Here is a 20,328-nt window from a genome sequence, read left to right on the forward strand (position 1 = left end):
AGTCATAATAGCTCTTAAAAAGAAATCAGTATTAGTGTAACTTCCCACTGCCACCCCAACCGGGACAGTCGGGAGGGCCCAGAGCGGGCACCCTCTGCCACTTGTCTTCCCAGAGTCTGCAAGTATCTCTGCTTATTTGCCAGCAGGATTACTCTGTGGAAATCGGTGGCCTAAAGCCCAGAGATCAAAGTTGCATGTAAATCAGGAATCCCAAGAAGGTGATATCTATGTAGTTTTGCATAAGGTCCAGAGACAGCAGCTCAAACCTAGCCAGTCATATCGCTTTCACCGTTTTCTTTTCTTTCCCCTCCTCGGAAACCGGAAGGGTGCTGGAGGTAGTGATAAAAAAATGTACAAGTGACATTTAGAGGGGTTTAGTCACATCCTTGATCACATCATTCTGCGTCTGATTTTGAAAGAACTCAGAGTTAAGAAGTGCATAAACCCTTCGTACAGAAAGAAAACATGTTTGCTCTATTTCTCAAAATGTACTTAAATGTGCTTATAACCACGCCCTCCTTTCTTTGGCATCAGATTACCTTAAGTATGTTTTGATGTTTAAAACTCATTTCTCAATGCTATGCCAGTTTTAGTAATTAGATATCAAGGAATTTAACTGGTAATGAAGTTAACGCTTGTGAGTTTCAACAGAAAAGAAGATGTTAATACTTGGGAGGCCGGGTAGTAATTAGCAAAGTATTACAATCTGGTTCATTAAGCAACTCTGCCCAGAAAAATGCCTCTCTTTGTGGCAAAGGGTCTGACCTGCACCTGTTAACTCTGTAAGCCAGTAGACACTGGAAAATATAAAATGTTCTAGAAAAACAGACATGGACTTCCAGTAACATCTGAAGCACACCTGTGTACCTAACTCATGCCCAAGGGAAGAAAATGCCTTATTTTTATAGAACTAACCAAAGTACTCGTTACAGGCAAGGGAGAAAAAATCACCCATGCTACACAACAACTTATAATTCTGGTGAAAGCAGCGCAATTCTCATGATATCCAGAGGCATACTGCAAATGGATGAACTATTGGCTACTACCTCCATCTCAAACCTAAGTCCCAGGGATCACAGTTGAATGTGAACCAGGAATCCTAAGGAGGGGCTATGTATTGTGTGCTCCTTAACAGAAAGAATTCCAATCAGTCTGTGAATAGAATCATTTATTTGTCTTTACAGTGATGATGGAAGAATGTACAGGTGTCCTCTTTCAATAAAGTATAAAAATCTGTTTATATACAGTGAAGTCACAATAAGCTTTCATTGGGAAATTTATTTGGTACTCCTGATCCGTTCATATTAAAATTGCGGGGGGAGACGAATATTTCACGTTAAGTGCTACATTTCCAGTAGATTGCACCTGGCATGAAAAGCTCAGCTTCATCTTCAGGGTCCTGCTTGACAGATATTACAAAAGGCTAATTTTAAGTCCTGGGACTCAAAATAAACATCATTTTTGAATAATAGATATATACATCAAAAATACATCTAAAAAGGCATTGGTTAGTGCTATTAAAAAGCTCTATGTGCTTGGGTGCATTTTTTTCTTACAGGCAAAACCCAGTGGAAACGTTTTTGTTCAATTCTAGGAATTTTCTCTTGGGGAAAGTCGGTCAAAAGTTACCTGTAAGAAAAAACAAACAAACTTAAGTGATTCAGTGATTTCTCAGGTGAGGTCAGCAAAACCTGGAAAAGCAGTTAGAGGCCAAATTTCACTTAGAATAGGATTTTTAGAGCCTGACAGCATTTAGTTACAGCACTTTGTACATAAAAAGTACTCAACATTTCCCTTCATTGTTTTAAGTGTTTTATTTTGAAAATAACCCTTAATACTCACTTCATTTTCAAATAAATCATATGTACCCCTTTGTATGCTTATGAAAATATTTTCTATCATTAATTAAATCAGCATAAAAAGAGAAATCACAGGGCATACAAATGAAGAAAACATAATAGACATAGCCAAATCCAAACATACCTTGAGAAAATTTAGGAAAATTTCTAACAATGATTTATTTTATTTCACAATAATTTATTTTACTTCTCAGACTTTACGGATGATAGAAATGTACTGAAGTTTTATTACTGCTTAACTTGGGTGAAATGGTACTGTGCAACTGCCAATTCAACTACATATGTATTTGATACTCTAGCTCATTTGTAGCTAAATGCTTTAACACTTTTGTTCTAATAGTTATCTTCTTCTTGCAGTCACTCCTAAAATGTTTGATAACCTGGGCACTCCTCTTGAGTGTAAAATCTTAAGTAACATAGCAAACCTCAACCTGCTATTGATGGTGTGTGTGTACACACAGACACACACACGGGCGCACGCACACACGCGCACATGCATGCACGCACACACACATGCCTGCTTGCCCCGACCAATAACAGCCTCAGCTCCGTCCTCCCCGACGGGCTCATGTGTTCCGGCAATCTCTGGAGCAGATTCTGGCGGAAGGGACACATGCAGAGGTGGGCTGAAACCATAACTGAGCCCCAGGGGCCGTGTGACTAAGGAAGAAGAGCTGAAATCTCTCCTTGCGACTGCACGAAACTTGGAGTTACACCTCCGCTGACAGCTTCCTAAACTCTGCGCCTGCCAAATATATATATACATACAAATTAAGGTCCGTTTTGCTAATAAGGACCATCAGAAAGAGCATCCATGTCATAATGCGGTGAACAGACCTAAACAGAACCGCACGTTACAGGTTCCATCTCTTAGCAGCCGTGTGAACTTGGCCATGTCCCATCTTTAGTCAAGCCAAGTCCTACCTATCCCACAGGTTATTATAAACACCTAATTAAGTCTTGTGGCAGTGCTCTGGTTTATTAAACACTTCAGGTGTACGTGGGGCTAAATTAGTGATTTAGGTAAATTTAATTTTGATAATTAAGAAGTACATCTAAATCTTCCACAACCTACAAGTCTAATGGCCTGGTCTAATAATACCATTCTCAAGTTTAGAATATGATACACGTAATGCAGATCTCTCCCTAGCACCATGCCAAAGTGATGGCTACTCTTTAAGTACATATTAAAACTTTAATCCCTCAACTTTAGTTTGTTCGTGCATTAACCACAGGCTCACTTACATAGATTAGGGTGCTGCCCTGACGTCAACCTGCAAAGTAATCTGCAAAGCAAGTGAGGGTCTCGTAAAACCTCAACTACATGACCCCTGATTATTCTAAATTGTTTTCAGGGGAAAAGTCTGAAAAACAACAAAAAGCTCTGGAGAAGAAGAGGGCTTTCCCAGAGTCAGTTCTGATGTGGTGCAGGCGCAATGGTCCAGATTCCCACACTGCACTGAAGTCTCTGGAGAAAAGAAACACGCTGCAGACTTGCCTCTGAGAGACTTTACACACATTAAGTACGCTCATCAAAGTCCATAAAACACATCCTGATCGGAGTGGAAAACAAGATTCAGTGTCAACACGGCATCTTCCTGTCCTCAATATGGAAAACAAAACAAAACCACTTAAAATAGCACTGAACTCGATTTAAAAGGTTCTGCGTGGTCAGGAAACTGTGTGACCGAAATGTTGCTGCTGTCCCTGACTATGTAAATGGAAGACACTGTGATTATCACCTGATCTGTGTCACTGTGGCATGGGCCACTCCCTGAATTAAGACAAAGCACTGATGGGAAGGAAAGATCGTGTTAACAATGAATTCATCCCCCTGCATGCAACACCCTCAGTAGGACCCTCTGAACAGGACCCCTCCCCATCCATCCAGTGGCTCCAGTTAAACACCTGGAGTCATTCACCCCACTCTCTCACCCTCACTAACAGTCAGTCACCCAGTCAAGTCGATTCTACCTCCAAATACATCTCAAATTGGCCTTTTCCTCTTTTTCTCCACATCTGCTGCCGAGACCCTCGTGAAGCCACCATCACCTCTTGCGGGACTACGGCGGCCTCCTAACTGGTCTCCCTGCTTCTAAGCTTTCCTTAGAAAGGACATCCTTTTTCATGCAGCAGCCGTAGGGATCTTATAAATAAGCACATCTAATCACTTTACGCAGCCTTCAGTGGATTCCCAGTGGTTTTAACAATAAAGCTCAAAATCCTTAACAAGAATCCACAAGGCTCACCATGGTTTGATTCATCTCCACACTTTCCGACCCTCCTCAGACTTCCTACGTTCCAACCATAGTGACCTTTCCTTCGGTCCTTAAAGGAACTGAGCTGTCTCTGCTATTTCTTTGGAGGAGAACACGTTTCCCCTAACTTCTCCTGCTCACTCCTACCCGCCTTTCAGGCTCACTGTTAATGCCACGTCCCCAGAGTCTTGTCGGCCCTCACATCGCATTAGCTCCCCTGCCGGCGGCTCTCCCAGCACCTTCATTTCTCCTTTATCGCACTGATCACAGTTGGTGATCATACAGCTATGTGAGCATTTGTTTCATACAACTGTATGGTAAGCTCTGTGAGCGCGGGGACGTCCCCAGGACCCAGCACTAAATGCAGGACCGACTATGAGGACCAGGTGTGAGGGGCGGAGACGGGCTCGAAGGGCGCCACGCGGTTAGACTCCCACTCGCTCCGCTCGCTCTTCTCAGCCCCTCCCTTTCTCCTTCCCTCCCAACACCACCACCCACTGCTCAGTTTTGCCTGCAGAGGATGCAAATAAATAATTGGCTTGGGGGTGGCAGAAAGACATGGCCCCCAAAAGGAAGCCGGAGAGAAGTTGGGAAGCAAGCTGCCACATAAACCCTCGGAGGTTGGAGTGTGATCATCTGAAGAGAATATGTACCCGGTGGAACAGAGACTGTGAGACTCCTATGTGAGTTCAGGACAGGGTCATGATTTGTATTTTTTAAGGTAAATTATCATACTTTAAAACGTCCTCTCATTCTCCCTGCTCCACGTCTGTGCTAGAGAAAACAGAAACGGAGGGAAAAAAGGAGGGATCTTTGCCTACTTTGTGACCATAATTTTACAGAGGGGACAACAGACCCCAGAGAGCTACTGTGGTAGAGGTGATGGTGCCTTCATCTCCTGCAGCTGCTTCTCCCTCCCTGGCAGAGTCCTTTCCTCCTGCTTCTGCTTTTCTCTAGTGACACCTTGGAGACCAGATCCCTTGCAAGTGGCTGCAGGGGTGTGAACATCTTCACGTAATGAGAACAAAAGGATGCATGCTTATATGGTCCTTAAATACAGAGGGGGCCAAACAACAGCACACGCACAAGATTTGCAAAGGAGAAGGCTTTGTAGGCACTGCTGAATCAGGCTACAAGGGCAAAAGCAAGGAAATAAAAGACCTTAAGTTCCACGTCTCTCTGGTGTTGCTTTACCTGATGCTAATCTTAGGCTTCATCTCCACTGTCCATTTCAATGTCCATCTCCTCCGTATCAGCAGCCCGTGACAAGATGTCTGCCATCAATGCTTCTTCCAATTTCTTACGCACTTGTTGTACTCGCTCTTCCTGTTTCCTTTTTAAAAACAGAGTAAAAAGATACTAAATAATTTGGCCAGTACTGGAACAATGAAGCTGCCGAAATGGTTTAGCTTTACTTCAAAGTCATGAAAATTCCTGAGAAACATACATTTCCTTCTCCTTAGACTTTGCAAAAGTTGCTTCTACCTTCACAAAACCAAGTCACATGGGGAATGAACTCTGTCAAAAAGAGGGACATTCAGACAGGCAGATAGCCCTCATCTCACAGAGAATTCCGGCAGGAGTAGATTTATTTCTGTGACCTTTTCTACAACTTCACAAACTTCAAATATGTGAAGATTCAGGGTTATTCCTATAAAGGATAATTAGAAGTAATTTAAAAGCAGGGAAGGAATACAGAAAATAAAGAAGGAGAAGAGACTTGCTCAGTGAAGCACTGAGAAAGACGGAGGAGGTGGAGGCATGATGGGCTGGGATCTCGCTGCCGCTCTCTGCTGCGTCAGGGGAAAGGTAGTTGGAGTTCTCCCCGGGTTCCCCGGCCTTCTGGGAGCAGGGCGTCAGGAAGGAACCAAGGCCACGTGATCCTGTACACCAAGGACAGGGAATGAAAAGACTCCTGAACTGAGATGAGCTGCGTAGGTTAAGAATATGCCACAAGTTTCCCTGTGTCTTGGGGACTCTAAAGGAACCTCAAAAGTGAGAGTTAATAACACCGAGTCATAAAAAAGTTCAGAACCATTAGGTGAAAAACAAAGCACAGGAAGAAAGGCTATTGGTATACAATTCATCTTAAAAAAGCAGGAAAAAACGGAGACTAGCTCCTTGACAGGGCAAGAGAGGGATTCCTAAAACAGTTCTAGCAAATGAAGATGGTAAATAGAAATTCGCCTCCAGAACCCAGTGGAGAGGCAATGGTTGAAGACACAGGGAAGGGACAAGACTGGCTAAGTAAAAGACTTAGAAAAAAGCAAGAAAGGGAGAGAGGCAAAGGCCCAGCTGGGACGATGAGCCTTGATTAGAGAACAGGACGAGTCACCTCCTGAGACCAAAGGAAAGGTGGTTAGGATGGATACACAATGGGAGACGGAGCAGCCCTGGGACAAATAAGAGATGCAACAAGGAATACTGATGGCTCTACTGAAAGAAGTGATTTTCTCCATCATTAGGTGAGGAAGACAAATTGTAACAATGCCCCAAACCTGGGAAAGCAGAAGGGTAGAGGAGCAATGTTCCAGAAGGCTCCACTAAGATGCCCTGAGTATTCACCCCTTGGGCACTCAACCAGTTGTAAAGTCGTGTTTACTGCAGTCTAGTCCCCACGTCTCTCTATCTCATGAGACCATGTCCAAGGCAGTAAAATTAACACATACTGTGTAAACACAGAAACTTTAGACGTCATCTTTACTAAACTCTAAAAACAGCACAAAGAGATAAAAGGTTTGGACTTATACATTTTAAATGAATTTTCAAAAAGAGGGGATCTGTCACTGAATTAATCGAGCTCTGTAGCCTCGATCATATTAACAGAAACTGAAGTTCAACCGATTTTCATGCAGTGGAGCAGTCATGAAGAACGCAATGTTTATTTCTTATACAGTTAGCCCTGCCACTGGCTCAGTGACTCCGGCTTTATGATAAATGGCGTATCCGTCTCATGGCAGTCTCTCATGCCTAGTAACAGAGTATGAGAGTCTGCCAACTGCCCTGAAGTCACCCCATCAGGAAGACAAAGAAAATGGAAGGAATGGTGCTTTTGGCTAGAGAAGTATATCTGAAATTCTTGACATTGGCCACTGTTTCTCTTTTGTCTTGAGCACTGCTTCCCACATTTATGAAAACTGAAATTAAAGCATCTGCTGGATGTGGTAGGCAGAATTCTAACACAGTCCCGAAGATGTCCCCACCTGCCCCTGCTTAGATGCCTAGTAAAATTCTCTCCCCTGAGGGCAGGCAGAACTTATGAATATGACTGAGCTATCCTTCTATGATTAGGTTACTAATAACTGGCCTTTAGTTAATCAAAAGGGATTATCATAGAGGGCCTGATCTAATAAGAGGCGGCTTTAAAAGGGGCTGGGCCCTTCCAGAAAGAAGCAGGAGAGGGGATATGAAGGGAGCCATGGAGCAAGGAAATGCTGGCAGCCTTTAACTGCTGCGAATGGCCTCATCCCACAGCCAACAAGAGAACAGGGGCCTCATTCTTACAAGTACAAAGAAATGAATTCTGCAACAAACTTAAGGAGGAGCCCAAGCTCCAGAAGGCCTGCAGTTCTACCGACACTTTGATTTCAGCTTTGTAAGACCCCAGGAAGGGAATCCAGTCATGCCTGTCCCGGACTTCTGACCTACTGAACTGAGAGCTATATATAGGTATTGTTTTAAGCTGTGAGGTTTGTGAGAACTTGTTACTCAGTATTAGAAAACAAATATACCCGTGGGTGAAAACAGTATCAAGACTGATGAAAATATATATGCTTAATGTTGAGATTCTTAGTTGAAGGTTTAATACAAACAGATTATTGGCTACCCAATTGGAGAAAGGCTAACAATTCCATTTGCAGTCATGTGTTTTGAACCTGTACTAATTCAACAAGAAATGTTTGCTTAATAATTTCTGTGATGACAATGAAATCAAATGGACAACTTGTTAGACAAGTTTCCCCTAAAAGGAAAGCATGCACATCTGGCTTTGAGACAGCTTCCTCCACTGTCAAAAGATCTGGTGTTGAAGCCGTCAGCATTCCCATGACATCACTCAGAGAACCTCAGTCAACCCCCATAATGACCTAGCGGAATCCCTGCTGATTAACTGGGTACTCATTCCAAGACAGACAGGAATTTGTCTCCTGAGTAATTTCCTTCCTCAAAGGTAAGAACTGCCCAAAGAGCAAGTTGATTCCCTTCCTTGATTTTACATTTATGTTTTTCTTAAAAAATAACACTGATTGTAAATTCTATGTAATGAAGGCATCTGAATGCAACTTTGAACCATTCTACATCTTTGCAAAAGAAACTACTTTAAAACCCAGGAAAGGCTTTCCAATTATAAACCTAGCTAGACTCAGGCATTTAAAAACATTCTCATGCCAACTTTCATGGATTTAGAAAAAAAATACAAATATAATACATATTTTTAAATTCCAAAGCGTCTTCTTCCGGTTTGGGGTCTAGGAATAATTCTCCAGTAAAGCTTTCTGGTTTATATTCAGAGGATAGAAATAGTGAAGTGTACACACTGCCCTATATTTAAAGAAAATACAGTATACTATACAATCATTCTAGAGTAATAATACTGAAGTTCATAAATCCCATATAAGAATTTCTTTGTGGTCTTAAATATCTGGAATAGTTTTGTTTCTCCTAAGCAATGGTTTGCTTATACTCCTTGGGCATTATCAATCTGAGCTATATGTCTTCCTTTCAAAATTTGCTGCTAAAAACCTAATTTGTGACCCAGCCTTAGAAAGAGTAAAAGATGTTAAAAGATGCACCTTGTGTCCGCTCCTCATTCCTGGCTCTGTTTTATTGCTTTACGCTTTGCTTTTGTCTTTCTTCTCATTTGCTTCTTATCTGGCTTCACTGTGTGTGTCTGTGTGTGTGTGTGTGTGTGTGTGTGTCTGTGCGTGTGTGTGTCTCTTTGGAGCCACCTTAAATCTTTACTTGAAACAGGTTGAAGTAGAGATAAATAAATCTCTAAATTGAGCTTAAGTGAGGTAAATATAATCAAGATAAGTAAACTGAATTTTGAAAACACAACTGAACTTAAAAGTAGCACGGCAGTGATCTGCTACTGCAGACAAACCAATGCAGTCAGCAATCACAAAAGGCATAACTGAATGAAGGGGTTCTTAGAGCAGAAAGGCAGAACCCCAGATTTCATAAGACATTGCAAAAATGATGTGGAGAGAGTACAACTGATCTGTCCTTTGGACATCATCGTGATGATATGCCTTATACACAGCACTGCTACCTTTTTCAAGCATGTATTTGTTTTAAATGTTCTCTATCACCTTTCATTAGTTTCACAAAAGCTCTGTAAAAAAAAAAAGTATAACTTTCTGATTGATTCATCACTTACTAGATGTGCCACGGAACCTAATAGGCAGTATAAAATGTAACAAGTGTAAAAGACAAGCTTTTGAAGTCATGTTAAGCTGCCTTACCTAATGTCTTCATCTGTGACAATGAAAGCCTTGCAGAGGGGTTGAGATGTGTTAAGCCAAACAGCGGGGTTCTTTTCCACAGCAGCGGAGACTTGCCCTGTGATCGGTGCAGAGCTTGTGTGCAAAGCACTGGCAACAGCAGATAAAAGGGTCTCATCATTACTACCTGGACCAACTCCTGCAATTAGAAACATATATGAGTTAAAGGAAATTTCTAGATGTGCTGAGCAAACCTTATGTAACCTAAAACAACGGATATCTTTATATTCATTTGGGATCAGCTATTTAAAACTGACACAAGCCAAAGCAGCAAAGGATAATAGCATATCTATTTAGTTATTATACACCAAAGAATTAACATTAAAGAAACAGTAACAAAATACCTGAGTATTACAATAAAATTTTAACATAACTTAAAAATACATTTTCCAAAGTATTAAACTTTTTAAAAGTTGGCTACATTTCCACAAGCAAGTTCAATTATTTTAATGATCTAAGTCCCTTCTAAGGTCATATTACACTCCAGTATCCCTATTAATGTGTCCCTAGGATCCTGGAATAGTTTCCCCTGTAGCTGTTTAACATTCATTTCTAGCCATATCTCAAAACTTATCTTTTTTGTGTAGGGATTTCAAAGGAAAAGCCAATGCAAGTATGCTGTACCTGTACCTTTAACAGCTTTCTCAAATACCTAACAAAATATCCAAATTAACAGAAGTAATAATTGCACACCTTGACTACATGTAGGAGACTGGAACCATGGCTACATTTAAGTGCATTGCTTAAAGTCCTAAACTTGTTAAACCAGTTAAAGCAATAATTTCCAAGAGCATAGAGGGATGAGACAATATTCTAACCATGAACTATGAGGATTTTTGAGCAATCCACAGTGTATCAAGTTTTAGAAGCCAAAGTTCTAATACTTGAAAAATAATGCTTCTCTAGAAGTTGGAATTAACATATGATATGACAAGCACACCAGCAGCTGAGCTCTCCACCCCAGATCCCACTCCCTCCTGTCACTGGACCAACGGGCATCTGCTCCCACTGCTACTTGCAGCAGCAGTTTGGGGAGGGAGAGGCAGAAGGAGAGCTGTTGGCTGCTCTTCTGATAAGAGGAGGAGAGAAAGAGCATGCGCTGGGGCCAGATGCTGCTTTGAGCAGGAAGCTTGGGACATTCTGTCATTCAGCTGCATTTGGTTCTAAAAGCAGAACATGGGTTAATTTACATGACGAACCTAACTAATCTAAAGCCAAAATGTACACGCAGAAAAAAATCTTAAGTAAGACACTGCCCTGACGCATCCCTGCAACGTACAAGCTTTTCAGGTACATTTCCTCTGGGTTTACTAAAACCCAAGAGGTACCTCATCCAGCAAGGCATACAGTCCCCAAAGCAAAGACTTGTCTCAATCATGTCTGACTCCACTGCACCTAACACAGAGCCTGGCACATAGTAGGTACTGCTCAACTGAACTTGGATAATACCTTGAAGACCTTTAGGTAGTTCCATGGTTTTTATAATTTGTTCAGTTACATCTGATGCACTAAGTCCTTGTAGCCTCTTCTCCCAGAAAAGCTGTAAGGCAAAACATCACTGTTAATAGATACATTCTTGGGACAAGAAAGTAGCGCATCGATGCTGTTGAATAATGAAATTGAAATCATTTCAGTAGTTTCCTAATTTCCCCACTTTTTCCTTACAAAAAGCTAAATGATATTCCAAACGTGACTTCAACACATCATAATTCTTTCAAGTTATATTACTCAAAAACTTTTGTTATTCTATGCAACCTATTCACTTGTTACATACAATAGATTGTTATGTGCTATGTACTATATATAGTCCTTTTTAAGGTATCTTCCAAAGAGTATAACTTGAATTTTTTAAAGATTCATTTGGCATGAAAATTTAATGTTATAATTTACCAGGAAAGAGAAAAACTATATTATGTAATACCTCTTTTTTTTTTTTTTTTTTTTGCGGTATGCGGGCCTCTCACTGTTGTGGCCTCTCCCGTTGCGGAGCACAGGCTCCGGATGCGCAGGCCCAGCGGCCATGGCTCACGGGCCCAGCCGCTCCGCGGCATATGGGATCCTCCCAGACCGGGGCACGAACCCGTATCCCCTGCATCGGCAGGCGGACTCTTAACCACTGCGCCACCAGGGAGGCCCTGTAATACCTCTTAATCCAATATTGTCTGGGAAATAACTCCTCCACCTATGTGATTTTTCCAAGACACTGAAGTTTAGCCCTTTAGCATACTTTAAGGGGAGAAGGGCCATTTTTTAATGGAAACTTTCCTAAAATGTCTTACATACTTCATTGCTTTTTAAACAGGATGTAATGTTCATGAGTGACTCTCTTCCTGTTGCACAGAGCCTGGGTTGCCTTAGCCACTCGGGGGCCCCAGGTCACCCTTCTGACACCAGTGAGCACACTGAAGTCTCTTCACACCCTCTGGGGCTAGTGAGGTACGCAATTGCTTATTCAAACACTAAATGGTCCAGGACAGTTCTGTTTGATTTTATACCCTTCCTACACTTAGTTCTCTCTCCTACTTGGCTATTACTTCTCACTAATATCATTCATCCATTCGACATGTATTTATTGAGCTCCTACTATGTGCTGTGCTTGTCCTGTGGATGCAACAGTAGATAAGATAGACAGTGTCTTTGTCCTTAAGCCTCATCTCTTTTCTAGTCTGTTTCATATTTACTACAGCCCAAAAAACAGATAAAGGAATTCCTCAGGACTCGATATATCTGTCTTTAACCCTGGATACCCAGGGCCTGTCACGTGGTAAATACTGAAAAAAATATTTGTGTGAATGACTGAATGTGGGAGTAAATGGACTCAGAATCAGGATCTTGAGGGACACACAAACCCAAGTTGAGAGCCCAGCTATAGATGTATGACCCTGGACGAGTTCTATAACCTCCAGAGTTTCAATTTCCTCTTCTGTAAAATGTGGCAGCAATGACTATCACATAAGATTACTGTGGAGATTAAATAAAGCAATATATGTAAACACCTGTCACAGAGTAGGAATAAGGTTCATTACATTTACTTTTAACAAATTTTGACCACTCTGAGGGCTTTTCAGGCTTACATTCTAACTTCAGGATATATGAAAAGTATCAAATAATCGCCTTCCAGACAAATGAAAAGATACAGTAAAATAATTCTATTTATGGCAGAACAATAGTATGTTAAATTACATAATAACCACAATGCTAGCACCAAGAGTAACCTGCTTCACTGTCCTTTGAAGACCTCTGGTATAAGGTTAACAGCTCCTTGTATCTCCACACAAATTACATCAGCAGCAGAATATGTGGTCAACACATATGAGGACATGAATATATCAACCGTCGTGGGAAAAATAGTTACGTGAAGGTAATAATTAATGAATGTGATAAATGTCCCAAGAAAGCCTGCCTGCTTTTCCTCTTTGGGGAAATAACAATCATCTATGCTTTGAATATCACAACTATAGGAAAAAAACAAGAAAAACCAAAGTGCAGTTAATTCCTAATGAAAAAGCATACAGAGGGAGTCAGTGAATATGAGATTAGTAAGTGCTTTTATAATAAAATTATATATACATATAATTTGTAAAAATAACACTGCAAAAAACCAAGTTTGAAAACCTTGTACAGAGATGATTACTAACAAATTACATCTAAAAATTCCAATTCTAGATAGCAAAAGTTAAATTGTTTACCCTCTATAATTTTTAATGTTTAAATTCCTATTAATTTGAAGGAAAAAAATTTAGAAAGAAAAATTTTGCAAAATAAATCTTGGATTGAGAAACAAGTGTACAGCTCTAGATTACAAATCCTGGTACCACTACGCGTCATCTGATAGCCCTCAACTAAATGTGAAGTTGAAACTGAAAGATTGATGAGCTCTTTATAAATGAAATGCTTATGCCATGAAAATGGAGATACATGTATTTATGAATGTATAAGTGTGTATGTGTGTATTTCTCCCTGCCCCTACCCCCCACCCCCGAGAAGTGGGGAGGTAGTGGGAAAGTTCAGAGCAGGAAAGGAGGCTAGTTTGAGAAAAGAAAATATTTAACTGGTCAAGGGTACCACTGCCCTCCTCTCCATCCTGTCCACCATGCGTTCAAAGCTAACAAGCTTGCCTAGGTTCCATGAGGACCGGAACCATCTTCATGAGCTAGATGTCTGTTTACATTTCAATATGTCCCTAACTCACTTTCTCTACACCCATCTTCTCAGGTTCCTACTTGTTTTGTTTTGGAGAGGGGGGATTCTTTGTACTTTAAAATATGTTTAAAATTTACACTGAGCAGGCATTATGCTAAGTGAAGGAGTCCAGTCTTTTACATATTGTATGATTGAATTTATATGACATCCTAAAAAAGAAAAAACTATAGGGACGGTTGCCAGGGATTAGGGGTGGAGGGAGGGTCTCACTGCAAGGGGTTAGCGCAAGGGAATTCCTTGGGGTGCTGGAATTGTACGCTCTGTTTTTTTTTTTTTTTATAAACATAAACTTTATCCCACTGATACAATTACCATTTTTTTCCCCAAGCCAATTGCTCAAGGAATGATCAACATGCACTATCTCCATTCTCCCAGGCCCAGTTCAACTTTATTACCCCACCCCCTATTCCATGAATTTCCATTAAATTTACTGTAAAACTTAGTCAGCTCCTCTCACCAAGTTCAGTGACCTTTCTCGTTATCTCTGGTTACTTTATAGCCCTGAATGCTTTGGAGGGGTGCAGCGAAAGGGAGAGGTCTTCCTCTGCCTGAAATTAAAATTTCTGATCTACTCATTTATGTATTCCACGTGTTTACTAGGTGATTAACTGTGGTAATCTGGAGTTCTTTTTATTGAATTTCCATTAGAAATCTAAAGACAGAAATATCGAAAAGATGAATCTCCCTAAATGTGTAAGGAGTCCCCCACTAGGACAGCTGTCTTCTCCACCCTACTTTCATGAACACTATTGCTTTCATAAATCCTAATCCACCCAATGAAAATCTGATTTCACCTGCCAAATCCAATAGTTTTCACGGCTTAACCCTGCTGCCTTGGGTGAGGTCAAATAATCAATGTAACGCTTTTAAGGATCGAATATTTGGAGAAACTCCCTAATGTGCTCTCCCTTCTCAGCTATTCTATCCCTTTCTAACCCCCACTAATCAGACCCTCCTCTAATATCATGTTTTCTTTGTCACCCTCCAGTATATAAGAGAACTGGAGAGCTCCCATGTGTGCATCGCTTTATATTGCCAACGATCTGGGCAATGCCCTATCCAACAAGCCAGTTGACACAGAAGCACAGGATGGGATTAAAAGTTGTCCAAAACCATAAAGAGTGCCTAAAATATCACTGACAGGGACAGGGACAGTGCAGCTTTGGAGAAACCATCTTACTAGAAAGTGGAGTTCATCTCTACACCTTTGCTCCACACATGAATGCAGGAAATACCTCTATGACATCATTGGAAGCACAGCTGCAAGTACTTTATCTTAGAGTCCCAGAGGACAAGCATGATGATGTGTTATAACTGGGACTTCGGCAGACTCTTTCAACGTGCCTTACAAATGATATCCAAAGATGAGGATGAGGAAGAAACGAGGATGTCAAACAATTCCTCGTATCATACACAAACACACGTCCCAATTCTGATGTGCTGGGATGCAAGGCTGATCATGTTTATTAGGACTGTCCTCCATCACCCTGAGCTTAATAATATGTACTCTGAAGGGATCTGTGCTCTTCGGAGGAAGTCAGAACAGGTTTTATTGGAAAAAAGCAGTAGAGAACCAATCCAAATTACAGATACTCTTTTAGTGCCCATTATACACAAAGCACTTTGCTGGGCACCAGGGATAGTTATTAGGATAACTGGCAATCAGGCAATCACTGCCCTCTAGCTGCTTACTGTTTGGTGAAAAACTAGCAAAACTCTATGAGGTAGACTGTAATAATTGCAATAATGAAGATACAAAATTAACTTCAATTTGGGATAATCTGGAAGGGCTTTTAGGAAGAGGCAGCATTCGAATAGAAGAGGAAAGACTACTCCAAGCCAAGGAAATAGCTTAAGCAAAGGCAGGGGAGTGAGACGGAGAGTATGGGCCAGTATTTCTAAATGTTTTTTATACACAAGAATAACCACGGTGGCTTATTTTACATGCATGTTCTAAGACCTCAGCCCCAGAGATTCTGTTCAGTAGGTCTGGGGTTAGAGAGCTGGCTTTTATTTTATTTTTTTAACCAGTTTCTTAGGTGATTCTGATACAGGCCGGGGATCTCAGTTTGAAAAAGGCTGGTCTGGTCTGTGCTGAGAGAACGGCAGTACACACACAGGGCTGTGTACACTGATCACCGAGACCCCCGAGTTATTCCTGATTCTACTAGAAGATAAAAAACACATCATGCTATCCTCTCCTCACAGAGAACAGGAGGAAGATATGTGCCTTTCTATTTTTCACTGCAGGAGGACGTGTGTCAAAGTATATTTAAGAGTATACCAAATTATTTAGGTGTAAACAGAAAAAGGGCTTGCCCAAAGTTCTGTTTATGCCCAGGCATATTCTCTTGGTGGAATAAGAGGAGAAGGAGGATGACAACTCCCACTTACCCACTGGACCCTTTCCTTCAGCCTGGCACTGTGCTCAGGGCTTTACATACAGTAATTCGGTCTTTCCTACAGCATTTTGAAGACATCATTGGTCCCACCTACAGTAACTCACCAAAGGTGCACAACTAGTCAGTGGTGCAGCTGGAATTAAAACTCAGGTCAGTGTGATTAAACAGTCCTGATCTTAACAGTAAAAGCTCTGGAAGAACACTTAAATGCATGGCTCTGTGTTAAAAGTAACAGGCCTGAGACCCTTGTAGTCATGAAATCAAAGGCAGATGAAAGATCAGTAACTGCTAAGAAAACTGTCAAGTTGCTCTTAATCCATTTACCAACTAAGTAATGCTGTGTAAATTGCCCACTGTAGGTGACTGGTGCCGACGCCTGCCTCCTCCTCATGTAGAATTAAGAGGCCTGGCCGTGTAAAAGCTGGCACAGGGTTTCAAGATGATATCAAGGGACATCCCTAGTAGTGCAGTGACTAAGACTCTGCGCTCCCAATGCAGGGGGCCCGGGTTCGATCCCTGGTCAGGGAACTAGATCCCACATGCATGCCACAACTAAGAGTTCGCATGCCACAACTAAGGAGCTGATGAGCCGCAACTAAGGAGCCTGCCTGCCGCAACAAAGACCCAGTGCTTCCAAATAAATAAATAAATAGATAAATATTTTTTAAAATATTTATCTATTTATTTATTTATTTTTGGCTGCATTGGGTCTTTGTTGCTGCACGCAGGCTTTCTCTAGTTGCAGTGAGCGGGGGCTACTCTTCAATGTGGTGCACAGGCTTCTCATTGCAGTGGCTTCTCTTGTTGAGGAGCATGGGCTCTAGGCACGCAGGCTCAGTAGTTGTGGCATGCAGGCTTCAGTAGTTGTGGCTCACGAGTTCTAGAGCACAAGCTCAGTAATTGTGGCGCACGGGCTCAGTTGCTCCACAGCATGTGGGATCTTCCCAGACCAGGGCTCGAACCCGTGTCTCCTGCATTGGAGGACGGATTCTTAACCACTGTGCCACCAGGGAAGTCCCCAAAATAAATAAATATTAAAAAAAAAGATGATACCAAACCATAATGTGGGGTAGCTCACATGATAAAAACCAAAGAATTGGTATAAAATATATTCTCTACAAATTAGCTTTCTTAGAATTAATCGCAAATATCGATGACATTGAACAAGACATTTTTTATTTGGTGGATAAAAATTAAAGACAGAAACCCGTACTCCAAGAAAACTCTTTCAGGTAAGTCACGCTAACAATGGAGTGTTAGCTCCAATGGATGTTTCATAAAACAGGAGAGATGGAGTGATTTACGAAGCTTATAGAATGGAAGACTTTTGAGTTTTTTCTGTAAGAGTACTATTTTAGGTTACTTGTGCGAATACCTATTTCTCATGAACACAAGGAAAAGCATCTAGATCAAATACACATTTTCATCCACCATTATATTTCATTTGAAAAGCACTGTGTAGTGTTTTAAAACAATTCACTGATTAAAAGAAATTGACCTCCTATGTATACTCATGACCTTAACTTGAGAGTCAACTGGACAGTAGGAAGATTGAACTTCTGAGTAGCTGATTGAACGCGACTGGCCTTCAGAGTCAGACCAACCTAGGTTCAAATCCATTCTTTGTCATTTACTAGCTTTATAAACTTAGACAAGTAACATAGCCCGTTTCAGCTTCCTACCCTATGGAATGGGACAATAAAAACAATCTCAAATGGTTATGGACACTACATGAGGAGGTTTTATAAACACCTGAAGATAACCCATAGAGAGCAAATATCAGTTTACTACTTAATTTTACCCACGGCGTCTAGCACACTGTTCATCACACAATAGTACCTAGTAAGTAACTGGTCATCTTATTAAAATTAACAAATATAAACACAGCAAAAAGAGTCAGCTCGGAAAGGTGCATATTTACAAAGGAAGACTGAGACATGCATTCCAGTCTGCCAGTCCCGCCCAGATTTTCAGCGGGGGGCCTTCTTGCTACTCTAAGTATCTTAAAACCCTTCCACTTCCTTTTCTCATCCAAGCCAGTCTGCACCCCTCCTGGGCCCAAGGTTGGCTGGGAGAACTCTGGTAAGCTACACAGTTTGCGAGGCCCAGTACGAAATGAAAATGTGAGGCTCTTGTTCCGAACGTTATTAAGATTATTTCATGATGACGGCACAGCACTTGACCAGGCACGGGCCCTAGTAAGGAAGTGCTCAGGTCACATGCCCAGGAAGCCAGAGGGATGGTAACTACCGTGCCGGGTGGAAAGGAGAGACCAGCAGAGACAGGAGACCCCCGTGCCGTGTAGCAGTACTTAGGGAAGCGCTGTGGTATGATCTCATTCTGTGAATTCCTTCAAAGTAGCAGGGCAACAGAAAATTGTTCTGGCCGGATCTATGCAATAACGAAGGAAGCTTCCCCTCACTCCGCGTCAAAACAGCCCAAGGATTTCTCTTCCCTCTTGTCACTCCTCATTTGGAGGACTGGAGAGAGGACCCCCTGCCAAAGCCTCTGCGACTGAGCTGTACGGTAGGAAGGAGGGAAGCCCAGGGAATGAGGAGATCATAATGCGGAAGAAGGACGGAAGCCTCAAGAGGGATGAGAATTTTGTTCTATTTAAGGTACAGTGAGTGGATAACATGGAAGCTTTTCATTAAGATTTCCTGAAACTGCAATTTTCTTGTTATTTTTACTCCATCTATTTCCATCTTGTGATGATAGGAGAGCCCTTAGAGAAACCTCAAAGGGCTATGAGCTTGTTTCAAGAACAGAAGGTAGAAAAGAATCTGGAAACAAACGACCTTTCTGTTCCTCAGTGAAGCAAGAAGGCAAAAAACTCAAACCAGTAGCAGGAGCCTAGAGCTGAGTTTCTCAATCTTGACATTACTGACGTGTCAAGTTGGATAATTCTTGGTTCTCAATGTTTAGCGACATCCTTGGTCTACACCCACTAGATAGGAGTAGCACCACCCCAGTTGTAACAGCCAAAATGTCTCTGGACACTGCCAAATGTCCCCAGGTATTTGAGGTCGGGGCGGGAGGACAAAATCAGGTCTGGCTAAGAACCAGGGGTCCAGAGGAAGAGAAAGGGGAGAGGAGACAGGAGGTTTACAGTGGCAGGGGCCCAGATCTCACAGCTGAGACAGAAGGGAGACCCTCCCCTGGCATATGCATCACCACACCAGCCCCCTTCTCGACTTTCAAAGAGTCTCTATCCCAGCTCTCCATTCCTGGGCCTTACCAGAACCACACTAAGTGGCCTGGAGCTGGGTGCCTCTTTCGTCACTGCCAGACAGCCAGAGGGTGAGAAAGATAAAGCAGAAGTGGGAGAAACACTTCTTAACTTAAGAGTTGAAATTGAACACACTTCCTGATAGAAACATGGTTATAAACAGTAATTATTTTTAGTAATTCAGACACACTTTAGATTTAATCGTCTTTTATGGGCTGGTCTAGGACACTAGAACCATATTTCTGTTGGAAGATGTGGAGTTCCAGATGACTGAAACACGACATTTTATATCCCAACCTGTAAGTTGAAAAGCATCTGTGTGTACAGATTTTAGAGGGAGTTCTCTATTATTACCACAGGATCAGAGACCATATGTATGTGCAAAGATGTCACTGACTACTGAGAAAAACACAGCGCCATTCAGAATGACTTTAGGTGTTCAAATATAGGTATGGTAACAAAACAGAACCATGGGTTGATCTTGAACATTTTAACTTCCACAAATTCTTAGTATGTAGCTATCAGTAGGGCCTGGCCAATATTAAATTAGAAGTCCAGGGAAAAAGCATCCCACCAAACTGAGCCATACAAAAACTTAAAAACTTAGATCTTCATATAATTTTCATATCTTGTCTTAAATTACATCTTCCCTTCCCTTTTGAAATTATAATCTCCATTAGGAAAAATCAAACTGACTATATAGAACACACTGAGATTTCAATAATGAAACTAAATTCATCTAAAACTGCTATATATCCAAACTTCTATTTCTTACTGCTCATTTTAAATACCACAAGCTGAATATTAGCTCCTAAGCCAAGAAGCCTGTAATAATTGACTCCACAGCTGACTAGAAACACCAGCAACTGAAGCCTA

General features: G+C 41.5%; 1 protein-coding gene across 2 annotated transcripts in view; it reads right to left on the minus strand.

The window, feature by feature from the left end:
- Positions 1–1,153: 1,153 nt before the first annotated feature.
- The window catches only part of MBD2 (methyl-CpG binding domain protein 2), a 63,970-nt gene continuing 44,795 nt past the window's right edge, over positions 1,154–20,328 (minus strand). Inside the window, exons 4-7 of one of the 2 annotated variants that reach the window (XM_060119085.1) lie at positions 11,068–11,158; positions 9,580–9,757; positions 5,312–5,450; positions 1,154–1,399 (exon numbers count right to left, since the gene is read on the minus strand). In XM_060119085.1, coding sequence (XP_059975068.1) covers positions 5,324–5,450; positions 9,580–9,757; positions 11,068–11,158 — 396 coding nt within the window. In that variant the 3' untranslated portion in view covers positions 1,154–1,399; positions 5,312–5,323. Of the gene's footprint in view, positions 1,630–5,311; positions 5,451–9,579; positions 9,758–11,067; positions 11,159–20,328 lie in introns of both variants that reach the window. The other variant, XM_060119084.1, reaches the window with a different exon arrangement.

Source organism: Mesoplodon densirostris, chromosome 15 (assembly GCF_025265405.1).
Source record: "Mesoplodon densirostris isolate mMesDen1 chromosome 15, mMesDen1 primary haplotype, whole genome shotgun sequence".
Lineage (NCBI taxonomy): Eukaryota > Metazoa > Chordata > Mammalia > Artiodactyla > Ziphiidae > Mesoplodon > Mesoplodon densirostris.